General features: G+C 47.1%; 1 protein-coding gene across 1 annotated transcript in view; it reads left to right on the forward strand.

Moving 5' to 3' along the window:
- Positions 1–23,939, forward strand: part of LOC119941927 (SV2 related protein) — a 37,685-nt gene extending 13,746 nt beyond the window's left edge. The window contains exons 7-16 of the mRNA XM_038762482.1: positions 1,104–1,167; positions 2,914–3,039; positions 4,250–4,378; positions 6,193–6,266; positions 7,842–7,918; positions 10,365–10,472; positions 12,296–12,407; positions 16,602–16,683; positions 17,771–17,860; positions 20,512–23,939. Of these exons, the coding sequence (XP_038618410.1) occupies positions 1,104–1,167; positions 2,914–3,039; positions 4,250–4,378; positions 6,193–6,266; positions 7,842–7,918; positions 10,365–10,472; positions 12,296–12,407; positions 16,602–16,683; positions 17,771–17,860; positions 20,512–20,718 (1,069 nt within the window). The 3' untranslated portion in view covers positions 20,719–23,939. The remainder of the gene's footprint in view (positions 1–1,103; positions 1,168–2,913; positions 3,040–4,249; positions 4,379–6,192; positions 6,267–7,841; positions 7,919–10,364; positions 10,473–12,295; positions 12,408–16,601; positions 16,684–17,770; positions 17,861–20,511) is intronic.
- The last annotated feature ends 725 nt before the right edge of the window (positions 23,940–24,664 follow it).

Raw genomic sequence — 24,664 nt, forward strand, 5'->3', positions numbered from 1 at the left:
CAACTCCAAGAGAAGCAGCGTGGCTTAGTGGATAGGGCACTGGCCTGGGAGTGGGTTCTAATCCCGGCTCCTCCACCTATCTGCTGTGTGACCTTGGGAAAGTCACTTCCTTCTCTTTGCCTCAGTTACCTCATCTGTAAAGTGGGTATTTAGACTGTGAGACCCACGTGGGACAGGGACCCTGTCCAACCCGATTAGCTTGTATTCACCCCAAAGCTTAGTACATTGCCTGGCACACAGTAAGTGCTTAACGAATACCATTATTATTATTGTTATTATTCACTCTACAGCATTATACTCTCACAGGTGCCTAGTTCTGGGCTGTATATACAGTAAGCACTCCATAAATCCCACTGATTGACTGAGCTGTCTGAGGAATGGATGAGACTAAGAGGAAAGAGACAACTGAGAAAAAGAACGCTCTTTTCTTTAAATCGAACCTGTGTCTGCTGTAATGCCAACTTTATCACTGTACCTCGATCTTCTCTATCTTCCTGCCAACCTCTCGCTCACAACCTGCCTCTGGCCTGGAATGCCCTCCCTCGTCATATCCGGCTGTCCATCACTCTCCCCATCGTTAAGGCCTTACCGAAGACACATCTCCTTTCAGAGAGCTTCCCTGACTAATTTCCTCTTCTCCCACTCCCTTATGCATCAGCCTTGCTCTAGGATTTGCTCTGTTTACCCACCCCTCCCTCAGTCTCACAGCCCTTTGTGTCCACATCTGTAATTGATTTTTTTCTATTAATGTCGGTCTCCCCCTCTAAACAGTTATCTCGTTGTGGGCAGGAAATATGTCTGTTTATTGTTATATTGTCCTCTCCCAAGCGCCTAGTCCAGTGCTCTGCACACAGTAAGCACTCGATAAATATGATCTATTGATTGATTGATTGATGCTGTGGGGTTTCAGGCCCTGGGGGCTTTCTGTGTCTCTGCCTTCAAAGAGTACTGCTTCCTCTAACCATTTGGAAGCAGAGAGGAGGTACATGATTCCCATTTACTTTAACATAGGAAATAAAGTGAATATCCAGAATGTCCGATACCTCTGATTTTCTCGGAATGCTAATCCCCACCACTTTTTTGTCTGTATCTGTTTTCCAAAGGGTCACCTTGTATGCTGAGTTCCTCCCAATGAAAGCCAGAGGCAAGTGCATTTTGCTGATAGAGGTAAGAACTTGTTCTGAAACCCTGGGGCTAATACTAGTGATTCATCACTGACCTAGCCCCTTCATTGCCAGCTGACAGGTGATTTGGGCAAATAAGTGACAGATGATGATGAGGGAAAATCCCCGCTTCTCAGACAGGCAACTTCGCCCAGTTGAAAGAGCTCGGGGCTATTTTCTTCCCTCTCCATCCAAACTGCTTCCTCGCTGATCCAAGCACTCATTAAATCCCGTCTCAACCTCTGCATCAACCTGCTCACTGCCTTCCTGCCACTCCGGACTTCCATCCACACTTCATTCTGCTGCCAGTTCATTTTTCTGAAAAATAATTCACGCCTTCGAAACCTCCAGTGTTTGCCCATCCACTTCCTCATCAAACCAACTCCTTACCATACACTTTTAAAGCACTCAGTCAGCTCTCTCCCTCCTACTTTACTTCGCTGATTTCATACTGCAGTCCAGCCTGAACACTTTGCTCCTCTAATGCCAGCCTCCTCACTGGCTGTGCCTCAGTCTCACCTATCTCACTGCTGACCCCTTGCCCACATCCTCTCTCTGGTCTGGGATGCCCTCCCTCTTCATATGTGACAGTGGACCCTCTCCCTACCTTCAAAGCCTTGTAAACATCACACTCCTCCAAGAGGCCTTCCCAGACCAAGCCCTCATCTCCCCTATTCCCTCCCCGTTCTGCCTCACCGATGCACTTGGATTTGTATCATTTAAGCACTTGTTAGTCACCCCACCCTCACTTTTATGTACATATCCACCCTTTATATTCATGTCTGTCTCTCCCTCTAGACTGCAGGCTCCTTGTGGGCAGGGGTCATGTCTACCAACCCTGTAGTATTGTACATTCCCAAGTGCTTAGTACAGTGCCCTGAGTACAGTAAGTGCTCAATAAATACCACTGATTGATTGGTATTAGCCAGGAGTCCTGGGTTCTCATCACAGCTCTGTCCCTGGCCAGCTGGGTGGCTGTAGCCTTTTGGAGCCTCAGTTTCCTCATCTACAAAATGGGGATAAGATCTGCGTTCTCCCTCCCTCTTGGATCATGAGCCCCTTGAGGGACAGGGTCTGATCTGATTTAATCGTAGCCACGCCAAGGGTTGGGGGTAAGAGCTTAGTAGAGAAGCCTCAGAGCTTCAGAGCTTAGTAATGGAGAAACAGTGTGGTTTAGTGGATAAGAGCATGGGCCTGAAAGTCAGAAAGACCTGGGTTCCAATCCCGGCTCTGCCATATGTCTGCTGTGTGACCTTGGGCAAATCACTTCACTTCTCTGGGCCTCAGTTACCTCATCTGTAAAATGGGGATAAGAATGTGAGCCCCATGTGGGACAGGGACTGTGTCTGAGCTGATTAACTTGTATCTACCCTCGTACTTGTAACAGGGCTTGGCACATAGTAAGCATTTAACAAGTACCATAATTAATAATGATGGCATTTGTTAAGCGCTTACTATCTGCGAAGCACTGTTCTAAGCACGGATTAGTAGTAATAGTAGTAGTAGTCGTAAACCTCATGATCAGTCTCATGAAGCAAAGAGGGATTGGCTTAGGCATCTCACCCGCTATTTCCCAGAGTTTTACAGCAGCCCCCCAGAGTCCACCCAAATACCACCCAGAGGCCTCCCAGAGTCCCCCCGGAGACCACCCAGAGGCCCCTTCTGCTTTGGAATGTGTCTATGGCATGACGGAGGTCCGCGAGCCGGCAGCTTTCTCCCCCCGTTTCTGACGCATGCTTTTCTGCGGCAGGTTTTCTGGGCGATCGGCACAGTGTTTGAAGTCCTCCTGGCATTGTTCGTGATGCCCAGCCTGGGATGGCGTTGGCTGCTCCTTCTGTCCGCTGCCCCGCTGCTCTTGTTCGCCATCCTCTGTTTCGTAGGTATCCTGGGGAGCAGGTGGAACCGAGCCATTCGTATTGGTGGTTGGGCAGGGGGAGAGGCAAACGGGGGACCCTACATCACCCCAAGAGCGGAGACGAGGGCCGACACCTCCTCATCATCATCATCATCAATCGTATTTATTGAGCGCTTACTATGTGCAGAGCACTGTACTAAGCGCTTGGGAAGTACAAATTGGCAACATATAGAGACAGTCCCTACCCAACAGTGGGCTCACAGTCTAAAAGGGGGAGACAGAGAACAAACCAAACATACTAACAAAATAAAATAAATAGAATAGATATGTACAAGTAAAATAAATAAATAAATGGAGTAATAAATATGTACAAACATATATACATATATACAGGTGCTGTGGGGAAGGGAAGGAGGTAAGGTGGGGGGGATGGAGAGGGGGACGAGGGGGAGAGGAAGGAAGGGGCTCAGTCTGGGAAGGCCTCCTGGAGGAGGTGAAACCTCCGGGGAGGTTGGAGTTTCCTTCTCAGAGAGAGCCCGGACTGGGGAGTCGGAGGATCTGGGTTCTAATCCCGGCTCTGCCGCTTGTCTGCTGGGTGACCTTGGGCAAGTCACTTCACTTCTGAGCCTCAGTTCCCTCATCTGCAAAATGAGGATTCAATTCCTGTTCTCCCTCCCTCCCAGGTCCCATGTGGGACTTGATCATCTTGTACTTACCCCAGCACTTAGTACACTGCTTGGCCCATAATAAGCACTTAATAAATATTATTATTATCATTAGTATTATTATTATTAGCTCTTGACTGGCAACCTCCAAGGAGAGCGACCCATCCACTACACCATGTGGCTTCTGACTTAGGTGACTTGCCTAAAGTCACACAGCGGAAGTTCATCAGCCATCATTACTTTTTAAGAAAATGGTTGTAACTGGATATAGAACCCTAAGAGAAGCAATGTGGCCTAGTCAAAAGAGCCCAGGCCTGGGAGCCAGGCGGCCTGGGTTCTAATCCCGGCTCTGACATGTCCTTGGCTTGTGACCCTGGGCAAGGCACTGACCTCATCAGGCCTCATTTAATCTGTAAAACAGGGAATAAACCTCTTTCCTCCCTCCCCGTTAGAGAGTGGTGTCCTACCTGATTATCTTCTCCCAAGGTGCTTGGTAAACACAGATCCCTGATTGATTGATTGATTGAACTGATGGTGGGTGGCGGTTTAATGGACTCTTTTGACAGTGGCTGCCGGAGAGCGCGAGATACGATGTCCTGTCTGGAAATCAAGAGAAGGCCCTTGCCACCCTCCAGAGAATCGCGACGGAGAACGGCGCGCCGATGCCTCTGGGAAAGTTGGTCACTTCCAGGCAGGTCAGTCGCCTCAGGGGCTTGTGGAGTTGGGCCCGACAGAATTTGTTGTTTTCATTGCTACCTCTTGGAAGATTGAGTGTGACTTAATAATAACAATGATGATGTTGGCATTTGTTAAATGCTTACTATGTGCAAAGCACTGTTCTAAGCGCTGGTGGGGGGATACATGGTGATCAGATTGTCCCACATGGGGCTCACAGTCTTAATCCCCATTTTACAGATGAGGTAGCTGAGGCCCAGAGAAGTTAAGTGACTTGCCCAAGGTCACACAGCAGACATGTGGCAGAGCTGGGATTCGATCTCATGATCTCTGACTCCAAAGCCCGTGCTCTTTCCACTGAGCCACATGGACTTCAGTCCACAGTAAGGGGAAGGTCTCATTTTAGGGCCTGACAATACACCCTCTTCTATTGGAGGGAGGCCTCTGAGCCTTGGGTCTTGAAGGAGGTGGCTGAGGGATGGATCAATTCAGGAAACATGAGAAAAAGCTCACTTGGCTGCCCTGGAATTTTAGGAGGTGAAAGGGATCCTTTTTCATACTCTGAGTCATCCAAGGGTGACTGAAGGAGTTTTGTTCTAGTAGTAGTAGTACCAGGTGGTGCCTTATATTGCTATAGCATACTCTCCTAAGCGCTTAGTATAGCGCTCTGCACACAGTAAGCAGTCAATGAATACCACTGATTGCCTGACTACCTTATTAAGTGTGTATTTTATGCAAAGCACCATGCTGAAGACTGTCAAAACATGAACAGATTAGATACAATAACTGTGCCATGTCATGCCCTTGATAACTCAAGGTAATGGAATAATAATAATAATAATAATACTGTAAGCTCTTTGTGTGCAGGGAATGTCTCTTTACTGTCACTTCACTTCTCTGGGCCTCAGTTACCTTATCTGTAAAATGCAGATTAAGAGTGTGAGCCCTATGTGGGACAGGGACTGAATCCAACCTGCCTGCCTTGTATCTACCCCAGCGCTTAGAACAGTTCTCGGCACATAGTAAGCTCTTAACAAGTACCATAATTATCATTATATTGTCCTCTCCCAAGCTCTTAGTACAGTGCTCTGCACACAGTAAGCGCTCAATAAGTACGATTGAATGAATGAATGAAGTGCCTACTATGTTCCGAGACAGTGCTAAATGCTAGTTTTTTTTACAGTATTTATTAAGTGCATACTTTGTGCCAAGCACTGTACTAAGTGCTGGGGTAGATACAAGCTAACCAGGCTGGACACAGTCCATGTTCCACATAGGGCTCACAGTCTTCATCCCCATTTTACAGGTGAGGTAACTGAGGCACAGAGAAGTGAAGTGACTTGCCCAAGGTCCTATGGGAAACAAGTGGCAGAGCTGGGATTAGAACTGAAGTCCTTCTGGCTGTCAGGCCCAGGCTGTATTCACTAGGCTATGCTGCGTCTCTATTGTACATAACAATAATAATTCTCTAGTGTAGATAACAACTAACCAGATCAGACATGGGGCTCACATTCTATGAAGGGGAGAGCACAGGGATCTTATCCCCATTTTACAGGTGATGAAACTGAGTCGCAAGGAAATTAAATGACTTGCCCAAGGCCACGCTGGCAGGCAAGTGTCAGAACTGGGACTAGAACCCAGGCCGCCTGACTCCCGTCCCTGTGCTCTTTCCTGTAGGCCCCATTGCTTGTGGAGCCTAAAAAACGTCAGGTAGGCATGGGGACAAACCCATTCACCTGTTTCTCCTTATGAGCGCCATTCTTTCAACAAGTAAGCAACTTCCCCGTTGTCTCCTCTACCGTTCTATTGATCTTGCTTTGTTTTTTTTTAACAGGAAGACCGAGGCAAAATCAGGGACCTATTCACACCCCAGTTTAGATGGACAACTCTGTTGCTGTGGTTTATATGGTGAGAGATACCTCAACTATTTTTCCCCATTGTCTTTCATTGTTAAAAAATATAATTCCGATTTCAATTATTTTTAAAAGTAAAGAACCCTTAAGCCCCAGCTTTTTTGGACCCCTTTCCTTCCATGGAAGAATGGGGGCTTCTGGGAAACAACAGTGGCGGACAGACCGTCCCGTGCATAGCCAACGGGAGCAAGGTGGTTCTTTTTAAAGGACGATTCTGACAGACTGAAAGTCAAGGATGCAGAATCAAACCCATATCCACCAGGGCCTATTCTTATATGGTTCTCACCAGCTCGGAGGGCAGATGAACAACTACAGCCACGCAAGAATAGTCCCAAGAGTGTACAACGGAAATGATACCGGTGGTTGGCAGCTACCTAAGCCCCCCACCTAAGCACCCAAATGTCAATCGCTGCCATCAGTAGGACTTACGTGGAGTTTCCAGCCACGATTATTGCTCAAGTCTTCTTTGGTGTTACAAAGTAGAGTCTGTTGTGGGCTATTTCTCCCGATGTCTCACTGTGTTGTATCCAGAGGGGAGTGCATTGTGGGAGGAATGCTCCTTAATTCCCTAATGGGGAACCTCCCCAAATTGCAGAGCGAAATCCCACACGAAGAACTGGAACTGGACTTCCAGCGCTACCTGAACAATGGGGATAAGTGGAATTCACAACTAATCCAAAAATCTCCTTCATTTAGCACCCCATTTTTTTTCCATAGCCACTGACTCGTATCAAATATATCTGACTGAAATTTCACCTCGTCACTCTTTCCTTGATCATCCTCTAGCAGAAAGGCCAATGAACAGTGAAATGGCCAAAGAATCAAATAGAGAGAAGAAGCAAAGGGCCCTGGATAATCCACAAGCTAGATAAACAACCTTGGAATAACTGAAAATTGGCTGTAATCTATCAATCCATCAATGGTATTTATTGAGCACTTCCTGTGTGCAGAGCACCTCACTAAGTGCTTGGGGGAGCACAATAGAGTAAAATTTAGACAATAAGCTCTCTTTAGCCTGCAGACTGTAGATTGTAAGTTCTCTCTCTAGACACTTCTACCAACTCTGTTATAATGTACTCTCCCAAGCGCTTAGACCAGTGCTCTGCACCTAATAAGAGCTCAAAAAATACGGTTGCTTGATTGAATAAAACAGAGTTTGTAGACCCATTCCCTGCCCACGAGGAGCTTGCAGTCCAGAGGGAGAGACAGGCATTAATATAAATAAATTACAGCTGGGTTCATAAGTGCTGTGGGACTGGGAACTGGAAAATACTCGGTGAAAGATATTGGGCTGAAATTATGTCAAGAGGATTAATTCCAGTTCATGGTTCTGATTCTAACTTCCTCTAGACGGTAATAATAATAATAACAATCATGGTATTTGTTAAGCGCTTACTATGTGCTAAGCACTGTTCTGAGCACTGAGCACTGTTCTAAGTGCTTCTTAACACCAGGGATTGTGCCTCTTATCTCTGTTGTCCTTTCCCAAGTGCCTTCATATGGTGCCCTGCACATAGTAAGTGCTAAATAAATACTGCCGATCGATTGATTTCTCTTTTGTCTTCAACAGGTTTTCCAATGCGTTTTCCTACTATGGGTTGGTTTTGTTAACCACAGAGCTCTTTCAAGCTGGAGATATCTGCAGCAGTGAGTATCCGCTCTTTTGTCACCAGTGCACCAAAACTCATTCAATCATTCAGTCGAATTTATCGAGAGCTTCCTGCGTGCCGAGCACTGTGCAAAGTGCGTAGGAGAGCTTCCAGTCTAGTGGGAGGAGACAGACATTAATAGAAAGAAATAAATGACAGATCTGGACATAAGTGCTGTGGGGCTAGGAGGAGGGTTGAATAAAGGGAGTGAGTCAGGGCGACGAAGAGGGGAGTGGGAGAAGAGGAAGGGGGGGCTTCAGTTCTGATTCTGTAGGCTGTTGCCCCTAGGAATCCCTTTATCCGTGAGATTTGCAGGGTTAGATTTAGAATGGATGGAACCTCCAGTCTGGGAGGGCAGGCTAGACTCAGTCCTGACACTTCAAGCCCGAGGACCAGTGCGGAGGAGTTGATGATAGAGCTAGTGGCTTGCCCAACCCCATTTGCCCTCTCTCCTCCCTGCCTCTCGTAGTCCGGCTGGGACACGGAGGGCAACGAGCAAGTAGGTGGGCAGGGTTGCAGCACGTGGCAAAGCACATTAGTCAGTAAATAATTATAATAGCATTTGTTAAGTGCTTACTATGTGCTAGGCACTGTACTAAGCGCTGGGGTGGATACAAGCAGATCGGGCTGGACGCAGTTCCTGTCCCACATGGGACTCACAGTCTCAATTCCCATTTTACAGATGAGGCACAGAGAAGTGAAGTGACTTGCCTAAGGTCACACAGCAGATAAGAGGCGGAGCTAGGATTAGAACCCAGGTCCTTCTGACTCCCAGGTCCATGCTCTATCCACTAAGCCATACTACTTAGAGGTCATGGGTTCAGATCTCGGCTCTGCCCATTGCCAGCTGTGTGACTTTGGGCAAGTCACTTCGCTTCTCTGGGCCTCAGTTACCTCATCTGTGAAATGGGGATGAAGACTGTGAGCCCCACGGGGGACAACCTGATCACCTTGTATCCTCCCCAGCGCTTAGAACAGTGCTTTGCACATAGTAAGCACTTAACAAATACCAAAATTATTATTATTATTATTACTTCCCCAAGAGAATCAGCATTTGACAGTTGTAGGTACTGCAGAGTATCCCTAAAGAATCCTAAGTAGCACTTAGCATCTAACCTATAAATTACCAAGAACGGTTCAGCCTAAAGGAGAAGCAGTGTGGCCTAGTAGAAAGATGACAGGACTGGAAATCAAGAGACCTGGGTTCTAATCCTGGCCCTGCCACTTGCCTGCTTGGTGACTGTGGGCAAGTCACTTAATTCTCTGGACTTCTGTTTCCTCATCAGGAAAATGGGGATTAAATACTTCTTCTTCTCGCTTTGATTAAGACTGTGAGCCCCATGTGGGACATGGACTGTGTCAAACCTGATTACTCTGTATCTACGCCAGCACTTAGAACAGTGCCTAGCACAGAGTAAGGACTTAACAAATACCAATAATAATTTTTAAAACCCGCTAGGGTCAACCTATAAATGATATTTTTTGTGTGACAGGGACTGTGTCTGACCTGATCACCTTGTAAGCACTTAGTAAAGTGCTCCACCCACAGTGAACGCTCAATAAATATCACTGATAGATTGACCCCAGTGGGGTTTTTTTAATGGTATTTGTTCAGCGCTTACTATGTGCCGGGCACTGTTCTAAGCGCTGGGATAGATACAAAGTAACCAGGGTGGGCACAGTCCCTGTCCCACATGGGGCTCATAGTCTTAATCCCCGTTTTACAAATGAAGTAACTGAGACACAGAGAGGTGAAGTGACTTGCCCAAGGTCACACAGCAGACACGTGGAGGAGCCGGGTCTACTTGGGGGCCATCACAGAAGCCTTTCATAAAACTAGATTAATAATAATAATGATAGCATTTATTAAGCACTTACTATGTGCAAAGCACTGTTCTAAGCTCTGGAGAGGTTACAAGGTGATCAGGTTATCCCACAGGGGCTCACAGTCTTAATCCCCATTTTGCAGATGAGGTAACTGAGGCCCAGAGAAGTTAAGTGACTTGCCCAAAGTCACACAGCTGGGAATTGGCGGAGCTGGGATTTGAACCCATGACCTCTGACTCCAAAGCCCGGGCTCTTTCCACTGAGCCACGCTGCTATGAGATCAGAGAGTACAGTGACACTGTGAGCTCCTTGTGGGCAGGGAATGTGTCTATTTATTATTTTGTACTCTCCCAAGAGCTTAGTATTATTATTAGTAGTAGTAGTAGTAGTACAGTGTTCTGCATACAATAAGCACTCAATAAATGCAACTGACTGACTGACTGAATGAATTAATGACTTTGGCTAATGTTTTACCACTGTGTTGCAGGGGGTTGAGTGGGGGAATTGAGCGAATCATTTCTGGTGAAGGGAGGGTGAAAGTTCAGGAGAGCGGATGGAGGAAGAGGACCAAAGAGACCCTCCCCTTTATTGTCCTCTGCTGTTTCCCCTCAACCCAGTTTCCAGCCGAAAGAAGGCAGAGAAGGCCAAATGCAGCTTGGCTTGTGAGTATCTAACTGAAAAGGACTACACAGACCTGCTCTGGACCACTCTATCCGAGTTTCCTGGTAAGTGGAAGTCGGAGTTTGCCTGGCCAAGCTACGGATGGTCCCGGCCCACAGTGGCGTTCGCTAGAAAACAGCAAGCGGGGTATTTTCAACTCCACCTCTGGGACGGGCACAGGGCATGGAGTCTCCACACTTGTAAGCATCCCCACAACCTACAAGTCTTGGTGGTTGGGGAAGGGGGTGAGGGAGGGGAGCAAAAATATAAATATAAATCATATAAATCCCCCCACTTTCCCACCTGTCTGTCCTCCACTAGAAGTTGCAAGGGGGGGCTCTCTATAAAGGGAAAAGACAAGCAAGGAGGCCTGTCAGCGCTTGCCTCCTGCCACCCCAAGCTGCTGCAGCTTTTCTGACGGCAATGAAAACCTCGGGGTGACCAGGTCCAATTTGTTGGGGCACCAGAGGGGAGGTAACAGGGGCACCTATGGTTTGCCGTGGCTTCTGGCATTGGCATTACCATGAGATAAATCCTGCTTCTGTGGGAACTTCCCTTTAGTTTGGTGAGGGTGTTGATCTGTCGGGTCACTGGGCTCTGAAATACGACTTCAGCATGATACCGATCTTCACTCCAGATGCCACCTCATAAATGACCCTCATGGAGGGCTCTTTTTTTATGGCATTTGTTAAGCACGTACTACGTGCCAGGCCCTGTTCTAAGCGCTGGGGTAGATACAAGGTAATCAGGTTGGTCACAGTACCTGTCCCACTTGGGGCTCACAGTCTTAATCTCCATTTGAGAGAGATGAGGTCACTGAGGCACAGAGAAGTGAAGTGACTTGCCCAAGGTCAGACAGCAGACAAGTGGCAGAGGCAGGATTAGAACCCAGGTCCTTGTGACTCCCAAGCCCGTGCTCTATCCACTAGGTTGTGCTAAAAAGTAGCTCATGCCCTAATATTAATCATAACTGTGGCATTTGTTAAAGCGCTTACTACGTGTCAAACACTGTTCTAAGCGCTAGAGTAGATACAAGTTAATCAGATCAGACACTGTCTCTGTCCCCATATGGGGCTCACAGTCTTAGTAGGAGGGAGAACAGGTATTGAGACCCCGTTTTTTACAGATGAGGAAACTGAAGTACAGAGAAGTCAAATGACTTGCCTGAGGACACACAGCAGGCAAGTGGTGGAGCTGGAATGAGAAGTCAGGGCTCTTTCCACTAGGCTTCACTGCTCTCCTAGGATGCTGTGTGGTGATTGTGCTGAACTTGCAAATGGAAGTTGCTAGAATTGGTTCTCTGATCAGCCAGAACAGAGGTCTGTCTCCATTTGCTTTCTGGTCTCCCTGCTCCTGATGGTCACATTCAGGTGTGTGACAAGCGGCACGGGGTATAATTCGTGTTTGCCACCGGAGGCTGTACGATCCGCAGGAAATTTTCAAATTAAAATGTTATTGTTCTCCTAAAATTATCTTTTCATCCGTTCAAGCCATCAATAGTATTTTCTGGACACCTGCTCTTTTCAAAGGACTACTGAACACTTAGGAGAGTACTGCAGTGGTAGAAAACAAACACTTAGTGCAGTTTTCTGCCCACACTGGGTGCCCAGTAAATACTATTCCCAGAAATCTCTGGGAATTCCCAGAGATTCCCAGAAATGGGAGAGAATTGAAGGGGAGTGGGACAAGCCTACAGAAATCCTTACCAGGTCATTCATGGTCCAGGACTTCCATTATAAGGTCTCTGATCAATCAGTGGTACTTATTGAGCGCTTACTGCGTGCAGAACACTGTGCATAGCGCTTGGGAGAGGACAATATAGCAGAGTTGGTAGACACACTCCCTGCTCATGATGAGCTTATACCAGCATTTTGTTTTCCCCCTTTAGGTGTCCTTGTGACTTTATGGATTATTGATCGACTAGGCCGCAAGAAGACAATGGCCCTTTCCTTTTTCATCTTCTCCTTTTGTAGTCTCCTGTTGTTTATCTGTGTTGGAAGGTAGGAAATCAAAGGGGCAAAAGGAGGGGGAAACCTCAACACTTAAACTCAGATGTTAAATTGAGTTGTTAAACTCAGATTTAACAATAACTCAGTAGGCTGTTTGTTAGAATGAGCAGACTGAAGAAGAGTTTGCATTTTCTTATTCTCTGGTTAGTTTTCTGTCTTCCGGACTGAATCTGGTGGTTACACTACCCAAACATTCAGGCTTCAAGAATTTTTCCTCACGCATCTTCCTTTCTGCTATGAATTCTATCACTGTGGGGTATTTTTTTTTAAATGAGGTTGAACAAAATACAACAGATTGGCCAGCAAATAAGCCAAAATTGTGACTAAGAGCTTACTTAATCAGTAATATTTATTGAATGCCCAGTGGGTACTAAGTCTCAGGAAGAGTACAATAGAAGCCACTGAAATAGTCCCTACTCTCAAGGAGTTTGCCCCCCTTAGCACTTATGGAAGCAGCATAGCCTAGTGGATAGAGGACTGGCTTGAGAGTCAGAAGGACCTGGGTTCTAATTCTGACTCTACCAGTCTGCTGTGTGATCTTGGGCAAGTCACTTAACTTCTCTGAGTCTGTTACCTCATCTGTAAAACTGGGATGATGCGTGTGAGCCCCATGTGGGGCAGGGACTGTGTCCAACTTAGTTCATTTCCACCCAACACTTACAACAGTGCTTGACGCATAGCAAGCGCTTAACAAATACCATCATTATTACTATTATGTACATATCCATAATTTGTTTATATTAATGTCTGTCTCCCCTTCTAGACTTTAAGCTCCTTGTGGGCAAGGAAGGTGTCTGCCAACTCTGTTGTATTGGACATTCCCAAGCATTTAGTACAGTGCTCTGCACACAGTAAGTGCTTAATAAATATGATTGATTGACTTAGGAGCAAATTAGGCAGACATAGTCCCACTAAATTGAAATATTTCCCTCGACTGGGGACACCTAGAGGGCAGGGATCATTTTTTTTTATTTTTTATTTTTAATGGTATTTATTAAGCGCTTACTATGTGCAAAGCACTGTTCTAAGCGCTGGGGAGGTTACAAGGTGATCAGGTTGTCCCTCGTGGGGCTCACAGATTTAATCCCCATTTTCCAGATGAGGTAACTGAGGCACAGAGAAGTTGAGTGACTTGCCCAAAGTCACACAGCTGACAATTGGCAGAGCCGGGATTTGAACCCATGACCTCTGACTCCAAAGCCCGGGCTCTTTCCTACTGAGCTACGCTGCTTCTCTGTTTGCTAACTAAATTGTACGGTGTTCTGAACAGTGAGAGCTCAATACTGAGCACAAAGAAGTGCAGTGACTTGCCCAAAGTCACAGAGCAGGGGAACAGCAGAGATGGGATTAGAACCCTGGGCCTCTGACCCTCTGTCCTAGGGTATTTCCACTAAGCTATGCTGCTTCTCTGGGCTACAAGGCTTGGGACATGGGGAATTAATCAAGGAAGACTTCCTGGAGCAGGTGGGATTTGTAGAAGACCTTAAAAGATGGGGAGAGCCATGATCTGGATGATTGGAAGAGGATGATGTCACTACTACTACTACTACTACTACTACTACTACTACTACTAATAATAATAATAATAATAATGATACTTTCTAAGCAGTTATTATGTGCCAAGCACTGTTCTAAACCCTGGAGTAGATACCAGTTAGTCAGGTTGGATACAGCCCCTGTCCCACATGGGACAGAGAAGCAGCGTGGTTTAGAGGATAGAGCAAGGGACTCTATCAGAAGGTCATGATTTCTAATCCTGGCTCCGCGACTTGTCTGCTCTGTGAACTTGGGCAAATCACTTCACTTTTCTGGGCCTCAGTTACCTCATCTGTGAAATGGGGATTGAGGCTGTGAGCCCCATCTTGGACAGGGACTGTTTCCAGCCCAATTCACTTGTGTCCACCACAGCATTTAGTACAGTACCTGGCACATAGTAAGGGCTTAACAAATACCACAATTATTATTATTAATTATTATTTATTATTATTATTATTATTATTGATTATTATTGTTATTATGAGGATCACACCCATATCCCATGTTACTGATGAGGTAACTGAGGCCCAGAGAAGTTAAGTGACTTGCCCAAGGTCACTCAGCAGACACGCGGCAGAGCCGGGACTAGAACCCAGGTCCTTCTGACTCCCAGGCCTGTGTTCTATCCATGAAGCCTAGTTGCTTCTGACCTAACTTGTTTACAAGTAGTCAGAGTCTTTTAGACTGTGAGCCCACTGTTGGGTAGGGACTGTCCCTATATGTTGCCAACTTGTACTTCCCAAGCGCTTAGTGCAGTGCTGTGCACACAGTAAGCGCTCAGTAAATAAATACGATTGATGATGAGTAAGAGAATGACAAAGGATATAACAGCTAATAACATAAATAATTGAGTACACATAAACACATAAGAGCTGAGGATGGTATAAATACATGAATAATAATAATGGTTTTTGTTAAGCACTGTCAAGTATGTCAAGCACTGTTCTAAGCAATGGGGAAAAAGTACAAGATAATCAGATTGGATAGAGTCCCTGCCCTATATGGAGCTCACAGCCTAAAGGGGGAGAAGGAGAACAGGAAACACCTATTTTACAGCTGAGGAAACTGAGCACAAAGAAGTGAAGTGACTTGCCCAAAGTCACACAGCATGGGAACCGCAGAGATGAAATTAGAACCCTGGTCCTCTGACCCTCTGGCCTAGGGTATTTCCACTAGGCTATGCTGCTTCTCAGGGCTACATGGCTTGGGACATGGGGAATTAATCAAGGAAGAATTCCTGGAGAAGATGATTTGTAGGAGACCTTTAAAGATGGGGAAAGCCATGATCTGGAGGACTGGAAGAGGGAGATGTCAGTTTAGGCCTGCAAGAAATCAGACCCTGTTCCTTTTTAAAAAATGGTTCTTGTTAAGCGCTTACTATGTGCCAGGCCCTGCATTAAGTGCTGGGATAGACAACTTAAATCGGGTTGGACCCAGTACCTGTCCCACATGGGGCTCCCAGCCTTAATCCCCATTGTACAGATGAGGTAACTGAGGCCCAGAGAGGTGAAGCGACTTGCCCAAGACCACACAGGAAACAAGTGACAGAGCCAGGATTAGAACCAAGGTCCTTCTAACTCCCAGGTCCGGGTTCACACCATTAGGCCACGCCGCTTCTCAGTTTCTGCATCTCAGTTTCTTCATCTGCAAAATGCAGATCGTAGTACCTATAACCTAACAGTAGCTGTTCTCCCAGGGATGCTGTGAGGAGAAAGGCGGGATAAAACCATTTGGTTTTTCATGAGAAATCTACATTTGGTGGGAACTCCAGCTGCCTAAAGAGGCCCCTTCGTAAGGTGACCGTGGATCTTTGTAGTGGAGCAGAGAGGATGTTTTCCACGCCCACGGTGGGCCGATCTGCTTCCCCCCATTCCTTCTCCTCTGTCTGATAGAAATGTGAAGCTGTGGCTCCCATCGGCACCTTTCTCCTCCAGCTAACAATGCCGGAGGCGCAGTGGCCACTGTCCACATAGGACTGTCCGATCTTCAGCTGGCCCACCCCACATGGAAGTGGATGTTAAACACTCAACCCAGAGTCGCTCAGCCCAGAGTCACTCCATCGCAGCTCCAGCTGCTGGGTTCTTCAGCTCTGACGGGGCTCCAGATGCCCCTGGGAACCAGGAGGGGAAGACAATTCTGGAGCATGTGGAGGAGGGTGTAACTGATTTCCCGCCCCCCCTCCAGGAGAAACGCTCTGGAATTGCCTGAACCCCACAAAACGATGTGTGTGAAGTCATCACATCCCCCAAGGTCGCATCACATGCTTGGTGGCCTTCCAAGCTAGAAGTCGGATAGATGTGCCCTAGAGCTTTGTATCTGAGGAGCTTTTGGTTTTCCAAGGGCCTTCGTATCATTCCCCTCATTTTACCTTTACGACCCCCCTGAGATAATAGGTATTTTTATCTCCATTTTACGGATCAAAAAACTGAGGCACCGGAAGATTAAACCAGACAGCCCCAGTGTAAATTGGTGTAACTCTTTCCCCAGATATGGCACTCTCTACTGACAGCTGTTGGAGCTCTTTTTGCTCGGCATTATCGGCGACAGAGAGAGGGAAGGGACATGGTTAGAAAGGGGAAGGTGTGGGGGTGGGGGGAAGCGGCCAAGGAGGGTGGAGTTGATGCACTAATCCGCTTTTTAACCCCTCAGGAATGTTCTCACTGTATTACTCTTCGTAGCCAGAGCTTTTATTTCCGGAGGATTTCAAGCCGCTTATGTCTACACCCCTGAGGTATGGGCTGCTGGGGGGAGAGGAGAGGTTTTGGGAGCAGGGAGGGATGTTATTCATTTTATATTGGTTGTCCCAGCTTTCTGCCTGCCCCTGGGGCAGGAGTGGCTAATTATTTTGGCAACTGCCTGATATCTGGACAGTAGCAAAGGGGGTCAGGTGTGGGAGAAGCCTTGAAGTGTGAAAATCCCGTTCCAGGCAATACAGATGGATCATTTCATCACTCTGGTTCTTTAACTGGGACATTTCTTTCAGGTTTTTTTTAACGGTATTTGTTAAACAATTACTATGTGCCAGGCACTGTACTAAGTGCGGGGGTGCATACAAGCTAATCAGGTTGGACCCAGGCAATATCCCACATGTCTGTTGTATTGTACTCTCCCAAGCACTTAGTGCAGTGCTAGTGCTGTCCATACAGTAAGCGCTCAATAAATATGATTGATGAATGAATGAATATCTTCAATGACTTCAAGATATGTCATTGAAGGCATGACTCTACAAAAGTTCTGGGTACGGGTCTGAATAAGTTCATACATTCTAGAGATAACTCAGTCAATCTGTGGTATTTATTGAGCGCTTACTATGGGCAGAGCACTGTACTAAGCACTTGGGAGAGTACGGTATAGAGTTGATAGACAGTTTCCCCACCCACAACAAGTTTACAGTCTAGGAGGATGAATTTATGCTGATGGGTTTATGCGATTTAGGTGGGATTTTCAGAGGGCTTTGAGCCTGGGGAGAGCTGTGGTCTGTCAGATTCGGGGGGCAGGGTGTGCAGAAAGGCCTTCTCAAGTCAGGGAGCAGTGATGTGATGGAAGAGTTGAGAGTGGGGGGCATAGAGAAAGCTAGCAAATCAATCCATCAATCAATGATATGTACTGAGCTCTTCCTGTGTGCAGAGTAGGTAGAGGAGTTGGTGGAGGAGAGGGTTGGACTGTGGGCTTAACCTCCCTGGGCCTTGGTTTCCCCATTTGTAAAATGCATCTACCCCAGTGCTTAGTACAGTGCCCTGTGCAGAGCGAGTGTTTAACACATAACATAAAAAAAGCAACTGCTGCTTTTCACATTTGGCTCCTCCTTCTCCTATCAGGTTTATCCGACAGCCACGCGGGCCTTGGGCTTAGGCACTTGCAGTGGAATGGCCAGAGTTGGGGCGCTCATCACCCCCTTTATCGCTCAGGTAGGAAAAGACCCAGAATGAGCGCGGGGGAGGGATTTGGGGAGCAGCGGTTTAGGGGGGTGGGAGGGAGGCTGAGTGGCTACTGCCTTCTGTTCTCTGTGAACCTGTCCTGTGGAGACACGTGGGTCCGGTGATTAGGTCTCCCCCATCTTGGAGGGAGGGGAGGGAGGGGGACTCCAAGGGGCATCGTCAGGATGAATTAACAAGGGTCCTTTTAAAATGCTTACCAGGTGCTTCGCACAGGGCTAAGCACTGGAATAACTCCTTACCTTTGGCTTTAAGGAACTCCATCGCCTGTGCACTTAAATCTTATAGACTGTGAGCCCACTGTTGGGTAGGGACTGTCTGTATATGTTGCCAACTTGTACTTCCCAAGCGCTTAGTACAGTGCTCTGCACACAGTAAGCGCTCAATAAATATGACTGATTGATTGATTGATTAAATCTCACCTATGTATTTCCACCTGTGACCTTTGGACACTTGCTCGTCACCCCACTCACAATCCCGCAGCACTTATGCCTTGGCTTAGTGGAAAGAGCCCGGGTTTGGGAGTCAGAGGACGTGTGTTCTAATCCCGGCTCCGCCACTTGTCTGCTGGGTGGCCTTAGGCAAGCCACTTATCTTCTCTGGGCCTGTTATCTCATCTCTAAAATGGGGTTTAAGACTGTGAGCCCCATGTGGGACAATCTGATTACCTTGTGTCTACCCCAGTGCTTAACATAGTAAGCGCTTAACAAACTCCTTAAAAAAATGGACTGATTTGGGAGACTGGGATATTTGGGTGCAATTGCTTTGAAGATGATGGTTTTAACTTTGATTTTTAGGGCTAAAAATGGCCTCAAAGTGGTCTAGGTTTGGAAGCAACCTGCGATTTCCCCTCTCTGAGTTATGCTGACCTCTTTACCTGTCCCTAACATGAACCCTCTTGATTAGGAGAAGCAGCACGGCCTAGTGGGTAGAGCATTGGCCTGGGCATCAGAAAGTCATGGGTTCTAATTCCAGCTCCTTACCTTTTCTGTTTTATGGCCTTGGGCAAGTCACTTCACTTCTCTGTGCCTCAGTGGCCTCATCTGTAAAATGGGGATTAACACTGGGAGACCTATGCAGGACAGGGACTGTGTCCAACCTGGTTTGCTCGTATATGTCTGTTAAGTGTTTACTGTGGGCCAAACATTTTACAAAGCACTAGATGCAAGAAAATCAGGTCAGGCACAATCCCTGTCCCACTCAGGGCTCACAGACGAAGCTGAAGGGAGAGCGGATATCGAATCCCCATTTTACAGAAGAGGAATCTGAGGCATAGAGAAGGGAAGCGACTTGCCCAAGGTCCCACAGCAGGCAAGCGGCAGAGTAGAGATGAGAACCCAGGTCCTTCTGACTCCCAGGCTTCTGTTCTCTCATTCAGATTCAATATTCTTGGGAGATAAATAAGGGGAAGATGAAATTGTCAGCATTTTGCAAATGGGATTTCAAGTTTTTCATAGAAAGAAAAGAATTCTGGGCCCCAGCACTAGGGGTTGGGAGAGGTTGAGGAAATCTAAAGATTAGGAAACTCCCTGTGTGAGAAATGTGAAACCTTATGGTGTCAAAATAAGTGCCGAACAGATACAGTAGGTTGCTTGAGAAGCAGCCTGGCCTTGTGGAAAGACCATGGGTCTGAGAGTCAGAGGACCTGTGCCCTAACTCCAGCTCTGCGACCTTGGGCAGATCAATTCACTCCTCCGTCCCTCGGTCACCTCATCTATACAATGAGGATTCAGACTGGAAGCCTCTTGTGGGCCAGGGACTGTGTCCAATCCGATTATCTCAGTGTGGCTCAATGGAGAGAGCACGGGCTTTGGAGTCAGAGTTCATGGGTTCAAATCCCGGCTCTGCCAATTGCCAGCTGTGTGACTTTGGGCAAGCCACTTAACTTCTCTGTGCCTCAGTTACCTCATCTGTAAAATGGGGATTAAGACTGTGAGCCCACCTGATCACTTTGTAACCTCCCCAGCGCTTAGAACAGCGCTTTGCACATAGTAAGTGCTTAATAAATGCTATCGTTATTATTATTATCTCGTATCTACCCCTGCACTTCGTACAGTGTCCGGCACATAGTGAGCACTTAAGTTCCATAAAAAAAAAAAAAAGAAACCAAGAAAAGAGCCTTCTGTGTTCTGAAGGTGCTTAGCTAGGTCTAGTGAGACCCATTTCCTGCCCAGAGTGAGCTTACACTTTAATGGAAAAGGAGTAGGAAGATGGGAGGGAAGAGCAGACTGAAAAGGACGGATCCAGTCTAATCAGTCAGTCAGTCACTGGTATTTATTGAGCGCTTACTGTGTGCAGAGCACTGTACTAAGTGTTTGGGAGAGTACGATAGAACAATAAATGGACACATGCCCTGCCCACAACGAGTTTACAGTCTAGAGGGGGGAGACAGGCAGTACTATAAATAAATAAATTACGGATATGTACCTAAGTGCTGTGGAGCTGGGAGGGGGTTTGAATAAAGGGAGCGAGTCAGTGACAGAGAAGGGAGTTGAAGAAAAAAAAAGGGCTTAGTCAGGGAAGGCTTCTTGGAGGAGATGTACCTTCAATAAGGGTTTTGAAATGGGGGAGAGTTATTGTCTGATGGATCTTGGGCCTTCACGGCTTGTGTCTTTCTCCCATAGGTGATGCTGGAATCATCCGTCTATCTGACCCTGGTGGTCTACAGCGGCTGCTGCCTGCTGGCCGCCGTGGCTTCCTGCTTCCTGCCCATCGAGACCAAAGGCCGGGGCTTACAGGAGTCCAGCCACCGGGAGTGGGGTCAGGAGATGGTCGGAAGGGGCTGCCAAAACGTAGGCCTCACCAGATCAAACTCTGGGTCGCAGGAGTAACGGACGATGCCGGGGTGGACTGTCAGGAAGCCCAGAGAGGGAGGAGCTGTGTAAAGAAACAACAACAACAAAAAACAACAACAAAAAACCCCAAACAAGCTGACCAGGCCCCACCACTGCCAAATGTCGTGTGTCAAAGTGCGGGAGCTATTGATTGGACCTAAAGGGATTCACGTCTTTCCTCTCATTTGCTCATTTTCACGTAGAGCCCCCGGGCTCGGTGCTGGGCTTACGGTTTACGATCGGCCCCGTTTGCCGACAGGGCCAGTTGCCGAGTTGCCAGTTGAGGCTGATAGCCGACTCGCTGCTGCTGCTGTTGCTCCCACTCAGGGTGGGACCAAGATGGGATGCTTAATGGCAAGAGGAAAGTTTTATGAGCCAGAGGGACGCCCTGCCCAGCACGCTCACCCGGACGCAAGAGGGTCTTCGAATGATAAAGCCTCCTCTGTGCTCTACTGAATCATCAACCACCAAAGTCCGGCTGACCGACAACAGTTGCTTCTTAATACCCCCGGGGTGGGGAGTCAGTTTTTGTGACATTCTGTCTCCTAGAAAAAGCCCAGTGTGTTATGAGTGACATAAGAACATTTGGGCAGGAAGTATCATCTAGACAACGGGAAGGGGTTACCATATAAACTAGCGCTAGAGAGATACCCTCTAAAAACTAGGGGCAAGGAGGTATCAACTTGAAACTAGGGGCAGGCAAGTACCATCTAAACTAGTGAAATGGAGTAATACCATTGCTTGACTGACTGAGATGCTAAGAGGACCCTCAATGTGGGGGAACCCACTCCCTCATCCCTTGGCTTTTCATCAGCCATGGGAGTCGAGAATCCAGACATCGAGGAGCAAAAAGAAATGTATGACCAAAACGAAAGGACCCACCTGTTACAGTCTTATGTTTTTCAGAACGCTAATACCGGACCCACCGTCCTGTGCTGCCAACAAGGAACTCTTGGCTTATTTCCAGTATCCCCCTCCTCTGGGATGTCATAGGGATGTATGGCAGTGCCAACCATGCCACGCCACATGGGGCAATAGCAGGACAACTTACTGGACTAAGTGATTCAGGGCCAGGTCCCTTGGTCTATAGAATGGATTCACTTGCGAAGGAACAGGGAGGATCCCAATCGAATGTCTCTCGGTTGAAGGAAACGGGGGGGAAAGGGAGGAGGTGGAGTGTAGCCCCGTATCAGCTCTGTGTTGCTGTAATGTGATACCCCAAGCTATCTGTTCATCCCAACGCATCTTCACCCGTTGAAGGAAGTACTATTAGAGGAGGGAGGAACCTCTCAGTTCTCACAGAAGGCCAAAGAAGCTTCTGAATTCTGCCGGGAGCTGTCTGTGCCGAGTAAATATTGCGAGAACCTTAATGTGCTTGTCCATCTGGTATTGAAACGTGTTGATAAAAGACGGTGACTGTAGATGTTTCATCCCGTCGGCCCGACCATCACGGTTATTGTGCTGGGAAGATTGTCCGTCAGTGGGACCCAAAGCGGATCTGTCTTGTTTATTTTTTTTTTCCGTTGGTGATTTTGAACTACGTCTCTGGCCCACGTGGTGCATTTCCTGTTAGTTAAAGAGCTTCCCGGGTGGGACGGAACCACTCGGCACTGTCAAAGGGACCCTGGGATGGGCAGGGGATGGCAGTCTGCCGTCATCACCTGTGGGTGGGAAGGTGAAATCTAGCCATAAATCAAGGGTGTTTATTGAGCACTTACTAGGTGCAGAATACTGTATTAGGCGCTTACCCTGAAAGTCCAGGAGCTCCCCCTGCCCCTCCGACTCAGACCCACCGGGATTCCCAGAAGCCACAGACGTGGCCCGGAATGCAGTGGAGCAAGCATAGGGAGGCTCGTGGAGCAGCCGCTGGCAATGTCGTCACCTCCCTGAGCTTCTGCCAACTTCGCTATTTCCACGGACCCAGGAACCCCCGTGCAGGTACAGAGCTTGCCATCTCTCCTCTTGAGTTGATAAAACTGTAAACACCCTGGTGAGGCGAGTGGTTGTCTCGAAACTCAGTGTTTTATGGAAATACCGTGATGCTTTACATCTGGTGGATAAGAATCGCTTTTTTTAATAATCACTTCTTCTTGACTCAGAATTCGTTTCTAGATGGGCGAGTGAAGAGTTTCTCTTAAGAAAGGGTCTTTAGGTCATCTCTCCTTCTTTGAAAATCAGCAGGTGTTGAAGAGGCCAAAGGTGTGCCTGGAAAACGCTTCAAAATTTTTAAATTTATGAGTATGTGGAGATGTTTCATTTTTGGTCAAGTGAAAATCTAGAGCTTTTGGATTCCCGGGGGTAACTGACTCCTGGTTAGTTCAGTGCTACAAGGTGTATTAAACCGCGCTAGATGCTGAAGTTTCAGCCATCATTGTGTGGGTTTGCGCTTTGTTTTTTAAAGCACCTTAGTGGTAAAATGAACATAATAGAAATGGATGTCGGCATTGTCCCGTGCCAGATGGGAAAAAAAAAACAGTTTATGGGTCTCAGAATTGGAAGTACCAATGTGTTTTACAGTGCTGAAATAAGTGGAAATCAAGTAATGGTGGAGAAAAAGATAAAGTCCCTGTTTCTGACAAGGGAAGGTAGTGAATGCAGAGAGAAATTCAAGAATCGGTGGAGTGTGGAGCAAGCTCCCAGCTCTGCTAAAATGCTAACAGAGGAGATGGGTGGCATTACCTTCCAAAGGTTTCGTCGGACCTGTCAATCAATGACAGTTATTGAGCGCTTACTGCATGCCGAGCACTGTATTAAGCACTTGGGGGACTATAATAGGATAAAATTGGATTCCTGCTCATAAGGAGCTTATAGTCTTCAGAGGAGCTTACAGTCTTCTGTTGTAAATGGTCACTCGGGAAGGAACTTGGCTAAATATGATGAGGAAGAGGTAAGGAAATACCTACCAGAGGAACAGACGAACAAACTGAGTTGTGGGATTCCCGGATTCATTCATCTGTTAATTTCAGCTCTGAATTGGAAACGATTTCAGCCACTAATTTTCAGAGTCCTCAATGCTTGCAGCAAGAATATGGAATGTGACCTTGTGTTTGAACCTACGGATTCTCAAATGGATACATTTTCATGTTTAAATCTTCCTGAATATTGAGCTTGTTGTATTACATTCTTTGGGTTCCTGTTAACAATGTGTTATCAGACAGTTTGGTCCCCACATCACTAGATGTTTTATGTTGAATAAATGAAGAGTTTTTTTTACAAAATCCAGCTGTTTCCTCAAAAGCCTCCAGTTCCTCAAAAAACTCCAGTGGTTGCCCATCCACCTCCTCATAAAACAAAAACTCCTCACCATTGGCTTTAAAGCAGTCCACCAGTTTGCCCCCTCCTACCTCACCTCGCTTCTGCAGCCCGCACGCTTCACTCCTCTAGTGCTAACCTTCTTACTGTGCCTCTGTCTCACCGCCGACCCCTCGCCCATGTCCTACCTCGGGCCTGGAACGCCCTCCCTCCTCAAATCCGCCAGATAATTACTCTCCCCTCCTTCAAAGCCTTACTGAAGGCACATCTCTTCCAAAGGCCTCCCCTGTCTAAGCTCCACTTTTTCTCATCTCCCACTCCCTTCTGCATCGGCCTGACTTTGCTCCCTTTGTTCTTCCCCCCGTCCCAGCCCCAGAGCACTTACGTACATATCTGTCCTTTTATTTATTTGCATTGATGCCTGTCTCCCCACCTTCCCCCCCGGATTGTAAGCTCGCTATGGGCAGGGAATGTAATAATAATAATAATGGCATTTATTAAGCGCTTACTATGTCCAAAGCACTATTCTAAATGCTGGGGAGGTTACAAGGTGATCAGGTTGTCCCACTGGGGGCTCACAGTCTTAATCCCCATTTTACAGATGAGGGAACTGAGGCCCAGAGAAGTTAAGTGACTTGCCCAAAGTCACACAGCTGACAATTGGTGGAGCCGGGATTTGAACCCATGACCT

This window comes from Tachyglossus aculeatus, chromosome 21 (assembly GCF_015852505.1).
Source record: "Tachyglossus aculeatus isolate mTacAcu1 chromosome 21, mTacAcu1.pri, whole genome shotgun sequence".
NCBI lineage: Eukaryota > Metazoa > Chordata > Mammalia > Monotremata > Tachyglossidae > Tachyglossus > Tachyglossus aculeatus.